This window comes from Micromesistius poutassou (genome assembly GCF_964030765.1).
Source record: "Micromesistius poutassou genome assembly, chromosome: 12".
Classification (NCBI taxonomy): Eukaryota; Metazoa; Chordata; class Actinopteri; order Gadiformes; family Gadidae; genus Micromesistius; species Micromesistius poutassou.
The window spans coordinates 4,405,330-4,421,566 of NC_140282.1; the positions used below are offsets into that span (position 1 = coordinate 4,405,330).

Consider the following 16,237-nt stretch of genomic DNA (forward strand, 5'->3'; position numbering starts at 1 on the left):
TTTTCACAAAATACATTTAGAAAGCTCCATTTTAAATAAAATTGAATTGAAATATTCAAGAGACAGCGTGTGTTTTTTTTATCTCTAGACGTAGCATTGCTCAGACATAGACCCAGTGTACGCGTCAATGTTCTACGCACACACGCACACACACACACACGCACACACACACACACACACACACAGAGAAATGAAAGATGCAGAACTCAGAGAGAGCATGACAGACAATGCTAGAAAACCCCCTTCCCATGGTCTTCAGGTATAAATAGGGACCGCCGCTTCACAGTGCAGTCCAACCAACGCCAAGCCAATGTAATTGAACAGAACTCGTTTACAAAATGCTGCAACACAAGACTAATATTCTCCTCTTTCAAATAAAAAGAACAAAACAAAAAAATAAGCATTGTTTACGCGAAGAAATACAAAGGCTTTGGTCTGTTTTACAATCAACAATGATTAAATCTGATATGTACTTGTAAACGACTGCCAAACACTTATGTTTTAACTTTGTCAAGCAATGTAATCATAATTATAGGAATTAAATATTTCTAGTCGCACAAATCTTTTGACCATAGGACACTATAATACAACTATACCTAAGAGACAATTGTACCTGACCCTAAAGAAATGTATTATATGATGCATGAGACATTTATAGAATATTCTCAGGGATATAAATGAAATCAACTTTTATTGGAGAGGAATCCTTCGGGAAGGATTCCCAGGGAAGACACGTACTTTACATTTTGACATAAACAAACTGGGTTATATCCAAGACGCAGTCTACCATATACAGACTACAGGCGTTCCCCACCCCTGCCTCCAACAGGAACTGTTCTTTGCTGTCCTCTAAGAGCCGGTCCAACCACCAAAGCAGGGCTCTTAGCAGGGGGGGCCCTGCGTACGCACGTCACAGCGTTGTTGTGGGCCCCCGGTGATTGGCATCCATGTCAAATTAGCCCGCATACGCCCCAAGGCTCCGATCAACAGTTTGTTTTTGGGACCATGGTATTCGCCCCAGCATCACAGCCTCAGTGGCGGAACAGAGTTTGAACTTTCTTTGCTAAGATCCATACGGCAGAAATAAAACAAATAAATAGTTTTTTGTTTTTTTTGTGTTTTTTTTTCATTTGTTTGTTTTTTTTTCATTTCGTTTTTTTTTGTCGGTTTTAAACACAATAAGAGCCTTCCCTCCAGCTTCCCCTCTAAAATGATATGCAACAGCATCCAAGACCATGCAAAGTCTGGTACAAAGTCTCGATATAAGCAGTTTTTTTTTTAAAGATAGTCACGGCAGAGTCTCAGTCGCTCTTCTTGGCAGCGAACCCAAGACCAAAACAAGGTTGGCTAGACGTCCATCTAGTATCAGTACTTGATCTTGCTTGTTGTTTTTTTTCATATTAACATACAAATGGCCATTTACAAACACACCAGAGAGAGAAAAAAAAAGGGGGGGGGAAACAATGACTGAAGTTTTTGAAATAGAAAAAAAAATGGAAAACATAAATTTTTTGTTCCATAAAAATGTAACAACGGGCACTTTACAGAGGTCCATTTTTCTCTTCCTTGTTGTTTCTCCCATCGTTGTGCGCTTCCCTCCTGCGCGTCCCAGCGGTGCGGGGCCCCGGAGCGACAGGACAGCCGCACTGGCCCCCCGACCCGGAGACCAACGACAAAACAAGGCCCAGCTTTCCAAAGTTTCTCTCCCAAAGTCTCCTCCTCATATCCACTGTCTCTCTCTCCTCATATCCTCGGCAGTTCTCTTGTGTATGAGTGAGGAACATATTCTGCAGGGCGATGATGGAGCTGGGGGGGGTTGGGGGTGGGGGGTAGTAGGGGTTGGGGGGTTGGGGTTGGGGGGTTGGGGTGGCGGGGGGGGGGGCTTGTTACAGGGCAAAGTAGCTCTTCTCTCTACTGTAGTCTTGACCAATACTGAGACATGTCAGGCTCGCCCCCTGGGACCTGCACAGGGACAGACACTCCAGGAGAGATGAGTCCTGCAAGGGGAGAGACCGGGAGGGAATGACATCAGTAAAAAAGGTGGAAGTCAACAGTGGGCCAATTTGTGTGTGCTGTGTGGATGGCCGTGGCGGGGCAGGGCCCGCTGTAGCCCGCAGGCCTTGTAACAAGAAGGGGGCTGGCTAATGAATGGAAGAGCCGGCAGAGACTGTAATGAGTCACAATGTTCCGCGGATGGTTACGCGGTAATATGCCAGCGAGCTCGATAAATTGGGGCTACGGCGATGGCATTTAAACGGAGGCAGTACAACAGCAAATGAATCAAATTAATTAGCTATTAAGCACAGAGGAAATTCGGCTATGCATGATTAACTCTTCGAGACTATAACCAGTATGTATGGCCCTCGGTAACAGCATTCTAATGGGGTGAAACTAAACTATTGGCTTGAATAGTTGGAGTGACATGATGGCTTTGGGTTGGAAATTAATTTGTTTCAATTATGCATCTGGGGGGTAAGAAACTGCAACGTGAAGATATGGATCCAGAAGAATAAGGAGATGTTGGAATGGAAAGAAATATGGACAAGGGTGTGAAATGTTACGAATGGGTATGGTTATTTAAAGGTTGCCAGTTTACATTTAACTATGTAGTACCCCTGAATTAAAGGAAAGGTGGCAGTTTTACCAGGATGTATACTTTTTATGTTAATCTTTGCTTTGTCATTTGTAAAGTGTGTTGGTAAACAAACTCTTCTGCCTACCTGTTGAGGTGGTACCAGAAGATGTCATTGATTGGCTGTTCATATGTGCCTGCATATGAGGGGGCGTGTATGTTTCGTAGCTCCGCCCATTCACAGGCGGACTTGTAGGCAGCATGCAGGAATAAGAGGAGGTCTGGCTGGGCTATAGGTGGGGAGAGAATGGGACGTTAGCTTTGCCAACCATCAACTAGCTCAGTACATCTGTGCCGTATATATAAGCCTTGAGAGACATTGATGTCAATCAGTGGCGTCAGATTCTACATAATTAAGTTTATTGTTATGGTGTGAGGAGGGATATTTTTATTTAGTTGAGAATTATAAGAAATAATAATAAACATCACAAATCCAGACGTTTTTTTTTTCCTCAATGTATCTCCATTTGACCAGGACACTAAAATATGCTAATGGTGTTTAAGTCTGGTCTTTATATAGACACGTTAAATAGAGACAAGCTTGAAGACCATTACGGCGGATGGTTACTTACTTGCATAGGTAGGTTGTTGGACATGGTGAAGCTCGGCATGGGAGGCAGCGCACTGTAGGTGTTCGTGAGTGCTGTGTCAGGCCTACCCAGCATTGACCCCGAAGTGAAAGACACTAAGGATAGGGATTAAAACGTGGTTACCATAAGCTAGAACCAAACATCCTTCAGGGGAATAGACCGCTTCATTAGCGCTAAGTAATGCGTGCGGGTGATGGCTCTTTTGACAGCCTCGATGAGTTATGACAGATTTGTGGCTTCGGTGATTGACGTTTAAGGTTGACTTTGACTACTGCGGTTTTGCCGTCGTTGCTGATTTGCTTAACACAGCACACGTTATAAAATCAAATGTCTATATAAAAATGACTCGCTCACGATAAACAATGGAATCAAGTCAAAATAATGACACCCATAGCAATAGGCCTACAATAGAATAAATAAAAGAAAGTACAATTTAAGATATAAACTTTTATTTGGTAGGCTATAGGCTTTAACATAGGCTATTTATAAAGGCCTAAAATAAAACAGGCCTATTCATGACGAGCTAAGTTAAAGGAACAGTGCTGAGGGGGAAAAAAAGAAAAAAATGCGCGGGAGCGGGCCCTACCTGGCGTGGCTGGCTGCGGGATGGCCTGGTAGACGCTGGTGCTGAAGCTGCTGCTGATCGGGATGTGACTGGAGGAGTTGTTGGCCTGGCGACGCTGATTCCGGAGCTTCTCCTCTCGCCTCCACTTTGCTCTCCTGTTGGAGAACCATACCTGCGGGGGAGTTCAGCGTTCAGTCGGACATCCTCCACACACTTTGCAATGAGTTCGCAAGGTGGATTGAGATGTATTTATTTATGTTTATAGGAGGTGTCCAGGCCTATACTCACTTGTATTCTTGCTTCTGGCAGGTCGATTTTCGCTGCTAGTCTCTCTCTCGCAAAAACATCCGGATAATGAGTTCGTTCAAATTCTGTAAATTGAACGCGTAAATATAAACTCATGGCCTGGAAAGCCACACGAATGTCTGGGATAAATTAATTACATATTCACTGAATGGTATCTAAAGGGCGTATGGCATTCCGACCTTTTTCCAACGCTTCGATCTGCTCCTGGGTGAAGGACGTGCGGTTCCTCTGTAACTTCCTTTTCAACTGGAGTCGCATCTGCGTCTCGTCTGAGTCCTCCCCGTTGGAGCTGATGGAGTTCGTGTTTTCCCCTGCACCGTCCTGTTGTTGGCATCCGTCTGCAACACAGAAGCAACACGACCCGGGCGTTAGACACGGGGTAAGGCATCACTGGGCCTCATCAATGTGTTCAGGGACTTGTTGTTATGGTGAATTAGCACACGAATGAACAGGTGGACACATGGGTGATGTGAATAAATGCAAAATGTAATAAATAAATGAATAGGCCTCAATAAATAAACACATAGGCTAACTAATAACAGTTCATAAAAAAACTGTTTTTTTGGATAAAAGGTCAACATCTTCAGGCTAATTACCTGGATTAACATGTGCATGGTTGATTAACCCAAAATCTGGAGCGATTAGGCCTACTGAAATTATAATTTCAGTAGATAATTGGCCTATAGGCAGCATAAGACTTTGTCTAAAAACAAATAGGCCTACCTATAGGTCCCATTCAAAGAGCCAGGCCGCTATGAACTGTTTATAAAATATTGTGGGAAACACAGATAACCCCCCCCCCCCCAAAACAAAAAAAATGCCTTATGTCCTCAATGGCTTAAGAGAAACGTGACAATATGCGGCCGGCCCCTTTTCACCGCCTATGAAATGTATTAAAACCCCAAACTCTCTGGCCCTTTTTTATTTTAAAGCACACCCAACGCTTCAATGGTTGTCCCCCCATATGGGCGGCGGTACAGCCATTGAGTTGACCACCAACTTGTGAATAGTAGAAGACGCTTTTCACAATGATACAATGCCGTTATAGGAGTAAGGGAAACCATTAAACTATGGACACAGCGAGGGACGACCAGCGAAACCTTTCGCGGGGCCGTAATATATGGGAGGGGGCACTATTGGGGCGGATGACAAAAGGATTCTCTCTCTCTTGAGGCGCGCAGGGCTATAGTGCTCCTGCATTGTGTTGCGCGGGGATCCCAGTCAACAGGACTTTTGAGTCTAGTGTGTTAACCCTTATCCACTACCATCATTAATCACGTCCCCCGGCCGGCTACATGCCAGTCAGGATTTTTGTCTTCAATTGGAAACAAATGAGTGAGGAGAGAGCATGCAAGGCCCCTGAACAACCCAAATAAGGCCAATCTATTCACTGCTCCTGGTTGTGCGCGGTAGGGCCCTGAAGGCCCTTCAGTTTTTTACAGGGCGAGGCTTATCGACTAATGTCTGTCTTGTTGTTGGACATCATTATCACGCCGAGAAGCTAATGCGAAATTAAGCAGGGCTGTGCGTGCTCGTGCGCGCATGTTTTGATGCAATAATTTGACAGATTGTTTTTTTTTTTGTTTGGGGGGGGGGGGAGTTCTGTGGAAACTCCAGGAACAGGTTGGGTTTAATGTCGTTTTAAATTGTTTAGGATAGATCTTGGGATCTGGAGATCATTAACTATCGTTGTTTCCAGTCCATGTGGGATTTTTCGACTGAAAGAAGCCCATGCGTTTGCATGTTAAGGAACAGAAGGCGCATCGGTATAGTTTGTGCAGGCCTAATTTATTCAACTCAACTAAAATCACTATATTCTATTCTCACAAGAATATGGGGGAGAAATAAAAAAGCTTGGCAAAGCAGAAGAAATGTTTGGATATAGCCAGCCCCAGCATAATTCAATTTGAGAATATGTGAATGTTAATACTTGCTTTACATCTTTGCTGCTGAATATTTTGGCAGTATTTCCTCTATAGCCTGTGAGCAGGCTATTTGTTTCTTCACTACGGATAATCCATAAAAAGGAGTGAATGTGCAGCCTATTATCTGTCTGCCAGACCCACTGACGCTCGGTTGGGATTTGTTTTCTTTATAAAAGCGCTGGGAAATAAACTCATTCTTTAGTATCACGATGTCTCGGTCAGTGAGGCGGAAAAGCGGCAAAAGAGATACCGAACCAATTGCGGCACCTTTCAGCTGCAGAGACTAGATCAAAACACTCTTGAGAAACCGCTTAAACTGAAAGAGAAAGTGAGAAACTAAATCCTATAGACGGGATTTAGTGCTATATAGCCGACCGAGGCAAAAGAGAAAAAGATAAAAGACAAAATCTGAGAGTTTTTATTCGCCCCACTCTCGATAGAGTTGTCAATGGGGCCCCGTCATTCTCTATGTAACCATTATATATGGTTACTTAGTTCTTGTCAGATGGACAACATATTTTCGTTGCCCCAGAACAACAGTGTCCTCTAATTGCAGATTAATTTAAGACAAAACGATTGTAATTTATTTGTATGATTATTCTTATTCTTCTTCTTCTTATTATTATTATTAATAATAATAATAATAATAATAATAATAATAATAATAATATATTATTCATTTAGTCGATGTTTGCTTATAATAGCAAGTATATACAAAACAATATATATATATATATATATATATATATATATATATATATTTGTACCTGCTATGTGCACAAAAACGAAACAACGAAATTGGTTTAAAATAATAATAATAACACTAACTAACTAATAATAATATTTTTCATATTTATAATATTCATATTAATAGCGCTAATAATCATTTGTATTATTTATGTTGTTGTAATTACGATCAGTGTTTTAATTAGGATTATTGTAATGGCTGCAGACAAAAGTTGAATAATCACAACAAAAAGAAAGAAAAGAAAAGTAGAAATACGTCCCCTGCTTGCCATGAAACGGCCCTAAAACGTGGTGCCATTGTAAGAACCACATAACTCTGCAGGCCAACGAAAGAAAAAAAGAAAACACTGAACTTTCTGCAGTGCATGTACTGTCTCTCCTCCACGCTCATGCATGTTGCCATAACGAGAGACAAAGCCCTCCCTAATGAGCAATTACACACATCGCAAACTGTTCCCATAACCCATCATTGCGTGTGAAGGAAAACATTCCTTTGTGCTGAGATCCGAGCACAAAGCCCAGGCAGCCTCTTCCCTCGTCAGAGGTCCAGGATGAACCAGGATGGACGGACACCTCTGCTCAAAGCGCCGGCTGCTGTCACGCACATCCCTGTGTGGGACAGTGCGGCCCTTTCAGACCGCCCAGGCATACTGCCTCTCCTTCCATCGACTCATCCCGCTCCAGCTCTGAGCATTAACGGCCCAGGCTGCCAGTAGACTACACACCTCGCCAGGGCGGAAAGAGGTCGAGAACCACCAGATAGTTGGTGAGAGAATGGGGTCGCACTACTGATAAACTGTATGACAACATAGCCTGACTATACGTGTTAGCACGGAGCCCATGTTGACCTTTTGATTGCATAATGGGGATTGTGAACCATGCATTGTGCATGAGAGAATATTATTGTATTATTAGTTGAGACGTATGCCGATTGCCTTAGAGGGAACTCGGGCAATGTTATTTTCAATTGGCATACGATTAAACTGAATTCAGTTACATCAGAGAACTTATAAAGCCCCCTCTGGTTCTCATACTGCCCCACAATGCCAGAACCAGTGTGTGTGTGTGTGTGTTTGTGTGCTTTCCCATAGAGCCCAGTCTCCCATGCATGCAGCTGTGTGTGGCACTCTGTATCCTTGCAGCCCACCTCACCCCTTCCCCCCTCCCGTGTGTGATAGTGATGCTCACCTGGGTTGGGCTGCCCTGGCACCGACGTTCCGGGGTACCAGCCTGGCCGGGTCCCCCAAGTTCCTGTCTGACCGTTGAGCATCCTCAGCTTGTCATACATGCCATCTGCACCCATCTGTTGCTTCTCACTAGCCAGGTTGCGTAGCACTCTGTTTATCGACGAGACCTGCGAAAGGCAAAGAGTACACTTATTGAAGTGATAGTGAAAGTGAGTGATCATTGGGGGCATCTGGTGTTGTGGTTTGTAGTTTGTATAGGTGCAGAGGAATAGAATAGGAATAGGACTAGAATAGACAGGTAGAGGTGGACACACCTGTGTGTGTGTGTGTGTGTGTGTGTGTGTGTGTGTGTGTGTGTGTGTGTGTGTGTGTGTGTATGTGTGTGTGTGTGTGTGTGTGTGTGTGTGTGTGTGTGTGTGTGTGTGTGTACATGTGCGTGTACTGTAAAAATCAAAACAAGTGCTTAACATAAATATGCTGAACATTTTGTCAATTGCAATGTTGGTAAGTGCATGATAATATCATGCAGGGCTATCCTTACAAAAGACAAGACAGTCCATAACGAAATGGTTAGCTGATCATCTTACCAACAGCTGCATATGAGCAGTCATTCCAAGTAAATAATTAAATCATGCAACACATTTTACAGTGATATACTCACACTTGGTATGTTGTCGTTGGTGCAGACCCCCTCTGACAGAAGTCTGTCACGGATCTCCCACGCGAAGATAGACGGACACTCCCGCTTGTACTGCGCAATTTTACCGACCACCTCTGGAGTGGCTACCCTAGGCTTGCTACCGCCTATTGCTCTCGGTCGTATGGAGCCAGTTTCATAGTATCTGCCCAGAATCTTGCTCACACAACCGTTGGATACCTAAATAGGAAACAAAAGACACAATTCACATACATTATTTAGGACAATTTGCGAAAAAAATATAATGTCGTCAAACAATTATAAGCTTACGTTTTCATTGTCCAGCACTTGGACTTTTGCACCATCATGGGTCTATAAACACAGAAAATATGCCTTGAATGGTATATTAGGCACCCTACTGCAGACCGGCTCTTCGTATAAGAGCAGGTGGACTTTTAAGCCTACCATATTTTTGGTCTTAACATTAAATGTGTCAAAATGCGTAGGCCTATTTTATTATAAGGCTCTATTACGCCTCTTTTTAAGAACAGTAATGTTTTAATAAAAAAAGGTGTACAATACTTTACCTAATACTGAACCTTTACACGAAGCAATTGTCATACATTATATGCACAATTTAACGAATGTTTTTATTAAAAGTGCATTGTCAAAAAAAAAAAATGTACGTGTATTTAAAAAAAAAAAAAAAAACGAAGTAAATGCAGAGGGCCCAAGTCACCTGCAGAATCCTGGAGATATCACACGGCCGCGCGCCACTGTGAGCGAGTTCCACTATTTTCTGCCTGGTGGAGTCCGGTAGCGGTCTACCGTTAACGAACACACCGCCCAGCTGGTTCACGCCAGAGTGACCTACATGAAGAAAAATGCATCGCAGTCAAATCACTGTTTCCAAAAGAAAGAAAAAATAACAAGAATATTTTTATCATTTTATTATTTTATCAAATATTAAATAATGCAGAGCGTTTACGTTTTTAAAATAAAGTTAAGGATGCAACATAAACCGGGTAATAGGGTTAGAGTTAGTGACCTAGTATAGCAATGTCCTATTATATTTTGTTAGCACAAAAAAAATCATAATAGAGCTATATATTTTTTAGTTGGCCTATTACTATTTTATTGATAAATAACAGATACCGAGTTGTCCCGCTCAGTGCAACCTTACTCAGGACACAACACAGCGCAGTAATTGAATAACACATGCATAACATTGACCCAAACATCTCCATTCAACTAATGAAATCAACCATTTGAGACGCTATCTACCCCTTTCGGTCAAGCAGCAAGCGATGTCTATACCAACAACATTTACAAAAAAAAGTCCAAAACCCTTCAAAATTATATTATTCGTAGCCAAACGCGATAATCTCATTCAACGCAACACCTCCGAAGACGAACAAACTCACAAAAACAACAACCTAAAATAAGCATCATCTACCACGACCTAGGCTATCCCTATCCAAAAACATCACTGTTTTACCAAAGCCTCCAATCTGTAATTATCTATTTTAAATACCGATATAAAGTCAGGTTAACCCGCCGGTTCGTTCTGCAAAGCATTATAAAAATACACGAATAAGCGCGCAAACCTGAAGCGATAAGGGAACGAGGAGTCCCCGGAGTGGCTGAGCTGCGCTCCGTGTCTCGGCTCCCTTCCCCTGCACAGCCGCCCGCTGCATTGACTCCGAGAGCACAGGCTCCTTAGCAATAAATAAGCTCCGAATATAGAAGAGGGGGGAAATATGATGAGCCTGCCTGACATTTGTCTTTAAAATAAAGCTAGCTGCACGTCAAGTTTGAGCTTAATTTCTGGGAATAGGCGGAAGTCGCCTCGGATCATGCATGGAAGGCTCATTGCGAAGATCAGTTGGAGCACTTGTGGCAGGCATGTCACTTTATGACGCCGCTCTGCTTTTCAACATCGCATCGTCACGACAAATAGTAGCATGATAAAACGACCCTTTCTGTCTGCATTTGGATATCACTCAGACACAATTGGACGCTACTCGTTTACCCTTGGAGGGAGGCTTGGTTTTAAGGTGGCCAGGGGCTACGCGCGGTCACGGGAACGAGGGCGCGCCTGGGCTCTGAACATATTAAAACTGACATGTCGTTTTTTTTCCCCCTCTTGTTTGTTATTTGACAACAAATGCTCATAGCCACCACAACCCTGTTGTGTGAATCGGTAGGCAGTCCTTTCTTGGGAATTGTACTATGGAATGGTTGTGCTTTGCATAACATGCAGATTGTATTTGTTTCTATCATCCTACAACGTGCGCACTTTAATTACAATCTGTTCAAAGAAATTACGCATCTCTTTGGCCACAAAGTATAATAATCCTCCAAACTGAATCTAATTAATAGTAAATCCATTATCATCCCTCTTGCTTTTTGGTAATTCCAGGATTAAGTGGAATTAATAGAGCTCTTACGCTGGAATTGGCCTAGCAGCATTAAGCAGACATGCTCCACGGGTCTCCCCGTGTTGCTCTATCAGCCCTGATTTATCCCTATCATATAAATCCGGTGATCGATAAAACCGTCAGATAAGGACATTACATGGAAATCAAACTATCCGAAGGTTAAGACTTAATCATGGCCCAATTCCCTCAAGCGCCGGCAGTCGATCTCGCCCGCTGGCGCTGATTATGCGCCTTGTATTCTATTGCAAGTCGACTAATAGGAAAACATATGGTGTCAATTTGGACGCTCCCCACCATATACACCCAGGAGTTATTAACACAAAAGCCACCAAGGCCGCCGCGACCTTTAGACAACCCAAAGGGCCGGGCCCAATGATATCTCCTCGGCAATTCGCACCAGACATCACACGCCGAGCCAGGGGAGCATCCCATTAACATCAATCCGCAGCAAAGCAGGAGCTCGGGGTATTGTCCTCAGCTTTGATAAGGCACTATCACCCCCCAATAAAGCAGAGCGGCCACCCAATCAGCCCCAGTCAGTCATGATTGGGTCGACGCGTGACAATACGAGCTCTGTGTATTTTTGGGTCGAGGAGACACCGTAATTAGACCCATAAGGAGACATTCATCCATTCATGTGTTAGCACTTCACACTATACTGTCATTTTTTTAAAAAGATATAGCTACAACAACACAAATGCATCATCATAGAGGCTAATTGTCATGTGTTCTCACACTGAATTCAAAACATATGGGTTCAGACTATAATGCGCACAGGTTACATCACAGACACGTCATCAAGGTGAGGAGAATAATAGGAGGAAGTCATTCCACACACCTTCATCACAGATGTCATACACCTCTTGTCCAGCAGCAAGAGAAAACATGTTTTATGTTCATCATTTGTTTCAGATTTCAGTATATGCCAAGTCAATATAACAAGTCAAAATCGCATGGGCCATTTCAAACATTTACTATTGTATTTCAAAATAATAACAAAATCAAATCAAAAAAGCAAACGTGTGTGTTTTTTTAAGTGTTTTCTGTGACAACACACCCACGACAATATGCCTCATTATTGGGAGGCCTGTACCAAGTGGGTTACAGTAGCCTACTGTGTGTATACCAATCAGGCAGGGCTATTGCTTTGATATGAACATGTTCTTATCAGGTGAACTTCTGTGTCTATAAAAGAATACGGGCTAATCTACATAAGGCATTATTGCTAGCCCTCATGTTTCATGCAGGCCCCTCTATCCGGTTAATCTCGTATGCAGCCTGGAAGCGAGCTCTGGCGCTAATGCAGACGGCTGTGCAATTATTTAATACCAACTCAAGCAGAAAGAAAATATCTCCCTTTCAGCCCCACTCCCTGTGCTCTCGCTCTCTCCCCCCTCTCTCTCCCCCCTCTCTCTCCGTCTCTATGTAGAACAGAACGACATATGATTAACTTGTTCAAAAAATAACTAGCGTACCTGTCATTGTCATGAATAAATTAACGCCAATAAAACCGACCATTAACCACATACCTGCCATTATCTAAATATAAAAACCTACGTATGAATATAGAAGTTTTCCTGTAAAAAACATGTTCCATATCAGTGATTGATGTTAACCACCAGATGCATAATGTCAGTGGGTGTTGCTTCCATGCAGTTACGTTAGAATTAGCGGTTTGAAAGGAATGACTGATAGCAAAATAATGGTGTAAATGTTTAAAATAACTTACTGTTCTGCATCATTGAGGCAACGCCAGACTCCCACGTGGCTTGGTTGTGGTATTCTGAACGTCACAAGGAAATAAATGAGGTTGGTTAGTATCCAAAGGTAAACATTAGGATAGGCTGTATGTGTTTTTCGGAAGGGGTGGGGGGGGGGGGTATTATTCATTTTGGATTGTTTTGTTGCCGAATAACAACACAACATCGTTGTTTTTTGGTTCACTTTGAATTCCATTGGATTTTCACGGAGGGTCTGTTTTTTCTTTTAGTTTTTTTTTTCAATTGAACAATTTTAAATCCTTATTGGGTGTATATATTTTAGTATTAAACTTGCCTGGAAAAAGAGTTGACAATTTACTCAAGCATCTGCCGTTTTCACTACTTAATGTTTGCCTAAAGGACAAAGCAAAACAATGTATTAGTGGAGGCACAGCCACTGTGTGCCTATACATCTGCACCACGCGGCCCCTGGAATTATGCTCTACCTTCCTATTGAACTAATAAATCCAATAATTAGCCACTAACGCGGAACACGTTTTAATTATTGCTGTGAGCCTGTTTTGTTGCGTGCACCAGTTCAATGGTACATAGTTAGACCTGCAACCTGTTATCGTTTTTGACTTTTTCCTTTGTAAATATATTATTTTCCTGTATATTTTTTATATTTCTTATTTTTGTTGTAGGTTTTTTGGCAACGCTTCGGGGTCGTTGTTAAGTTTGCCCATTCGTCACAGCAACAACATGCATGTGCAGCTTATAATATCTTATTTCCCAGGCTCTGGTCGTTGAGGGTGTACAGTGACACACGCTGCAGAGCCCACTTCTCAGCTCTGTAAAAGTGTAAAGCAGAAGGGGGTAGAAAGTGGCGCACAAAGCTCGCCGAATCCCAACAATGCGCCCTTTTTTGCTGCCCTACTCGCACCCGGGGCGAGGACTCTGCCTCCACGGCTAGCAACACAGCTTCCTACTAAACGTACCAACAAGTTCAAAATACAAAGAGCCGAAGGCATGCAGCCACCCCACTCGGGGATCGGACCCACACCCTCGCCTCCACACCTCAGTGTCACCACTGACGACCGTGACCTCGCGGCCTGTGCGTGAATGTGTTTTTTTTGTTGGCCTTCCTTTTTAGAAATAAAAAGTAATTTCATGTTATAAATATTTGGTAGTTATATTGTGTTGCTAGTGCAGGTTGTTAGGGGGGTGTAAACGACACAAGAGCCCAGTAGGGAGCTCAATTGGGGAAAGACAAACGCAATAAAGAGGCTATTGAATAGGGCGGCTAAAAAGGGGGCCAGTGAGGGAAACGTCTGAACTTTCATTTTCTCCTTCGACGCTAAGTTTGGTTGTCGAGACGCGCACTACTGGCCTTTAATAGACTATAGCTGAGAGCCCAAGGTGCATTTGAAGCTCAGCGTTAATTATAACAGCAAGTGTGTGTGTGTGTGTGTGTGTGTGTGTGTGTGTGTGTGTGTGTGTGTGTGTGTGTGTGTGTGTGTGTGTGTGCGTGTGCGTGTGTGCGCGCGCGTGCGTGTTGTGTGTGTGCATACATTAATCAAATGCGGATTCCTTCACATTGGACGAAAGAGGTAAGCCTACATTAGCCTATTTGGCATTAGCAATGAAATAATCCAATTGGACCGATTGCAATGGGAAATATTAGGAATAACCCGAGCTCCACGTGTAGAGTCGAGGCCCTTCTGCAGCGCATACCATTTTTTAAACACTTCCAGTCGGCGGTGAGTTTAAGACCACGTTTGGTATTTTTGTTTCTCGTAAAGCCTGGTGGTTAATCATTTATTTGACGTCGTAATCTTTAACGTTGTTGTTGTTATTGAGATTCGTTTAATATCGAATCTGCATTTCTTTTGTGTGACTAACAATAAAGTCTCAGCACACCATTCCAACGCTGGCTGTTTGATTCCGTGGTCATAATATTGGAGAAGGGATGATTCTAGCCTCAGCTCTAGAGCAGCACCATAGTAACTTCACACGGGTTCAGATATTATTTAATTTAGAACATTTGCAGGCTATATAGGCTACACGTCAACGAGAACATATGTAGGCCTATTTTTTATAAAACATCTCACTACTTCTAAATGTACCATATAATACAATAAAAATCGATATGCAATATAATAATAATAATAATAATAATAATAATAATAATAATAATAAATGTAGGCCTTTGCTATTAGCCTTCTGTTTTGGTTGACTTATTCATTGCAGTCTATCCTATCATTACTAAATTGTTATTCTTTTTTATATTTTTAGAAGTTGTGAGATGTTTGTCAAACTGAACTAAATCGTAATTTTTGTCTCGGCCTAATCATTGTGTTTTGAAATTTGCCGAACAACGTTGCCAAACGATAACCTATATATTAACCCATGGTATAATTCACTTTTTATTGTAATAATGTAATTGCACATGACTTTTATCGATATGATAAATATACAGCGTAGGTATGGGCTTGTAGCCTACAGCATATAGCCGCATAAATTACATTGACATGAAACGAAGGACTGAACTTGCTTTAAAAACACAATGTCGATGTATCTTAATGACATTATTGATAAAACCTAAAAAATATATATTTGGTTGATTATTTTTGAGAAGGCGCTTGAGTGACTCGCCTGTGGGAATCAGACTGACACTTTCTCTCAACGGGTCATTGCGCCCCATTCGCCACGATGATCACTGTCCCGGCCTAATGCGTCTTCTTACTCTAGCCGTCAGAAATAAACGGTACACTATCCGTACGCCAAAACGCAACCACACACCAAAAAAGGACCACAGAAAACGCATAGCGACGCTGAGGGCTGTTCGTTCCTTGACATCATTCATGGCTGCAAACCCCACGATAACAAAACAGCCACCGCGTCTCAGTGGTGCTGCGCTCGAATCCCATCTGCCCATAGTTAGAATACAAATAATAAAACTCCTGATTTGGCTGCTACTGGCCTACCCCCGCTGTTTTAGCCCTTTAATACATAATACTCGTAATAATTAGTATTGGAGCCTACTGCTCCGTTCTACGGATACTATGATAAAGCAACGGCAAACAAACTTTTTTTCTGAGATGGTCTTACCTTTTTGTGGCATACTGCGACGTGTTTTCCAACTCCTTAGCGAATAAAGCTATTAGTTCTCCAAGCAGAAAGGTGCGAGTGTGGATCGGACTCGTTCGGAAGTTTACGGGAAGAAAAATAGTTTCCAGCGGTGCTCCGCGGAGATGGAAGGGGTATCCCTGCGAGGGAGACAGAGATTGACAGTGAACTCAGATGTCAGGACCACGGAGTTGTGCACTCGAGAATGTGCACTCGCGTGTGAGTGGGCGAGCGAGCGAATGAGAGAGCGAGGCAGTGTGTGAGAGAGAGAGAGAGAGAGGGAGAGGGAGAGGGAGGGAGAGTGGTAGAAGGAGGAGGAGGGTGGGGGTAAGAGAGTGAACACACCTATGCTGATTGGTGACGGAACAAGTGTATTAA

The 16,237-nt window shown here is 42.7% G+C and overlaps 1 protein-coding gene across 4 annotated transcripts; it reads right to left on the minus strand.

Annotated features, from left to right (window-relative positions):
- Window positions 1–1,911: 1,911 nt before the first annotated feature.
- On the minus strand, window positions 1,912–15,854 carry pax6b (paired box 6b; the record flags this gene model as incomplete). 4 transcript variants are annotated; one of them, XM_084476424.1, is made up of 13 exons in its annotated part: window positions 1,912–1,997; window positions 2,721–2,862; window positions 3,205–3,317; window positions 3,809–3,959; window positions 4,076–4,158; window positions 4,273–4,431; window positions 7,954–8,119; window positions 8,614–8,829; window positions 8,920–8,961; window positions 9,329–9,459; window positions 11,869–11,892; window positions 12,760–12,813; window positions 15,842–15,854. In XM_084476424.1, the coding sequence occupies 13 exons, from the start codon at window positions 15,852–15,854 to the stop codon at window positions 1,912–1,914; spliced, it is 1,380 nt and encodes a 459-aa protein (XP_084332550.1). The 4 variants fall into 4 exon arrangements, with proteins under 4 accessions (XP_084332550.1, XP_084332549.1, XP_084332551.1 ...); XM_084476423.1 differs by having other exon boundaries at window positions 8,608–8,829; XM_084476425.1 differs by lacking the exon at window positions 11,869–11,892.
- Between the last annotated feature and the right edge of the window lie 383 nt (window positions 15,855–16,237).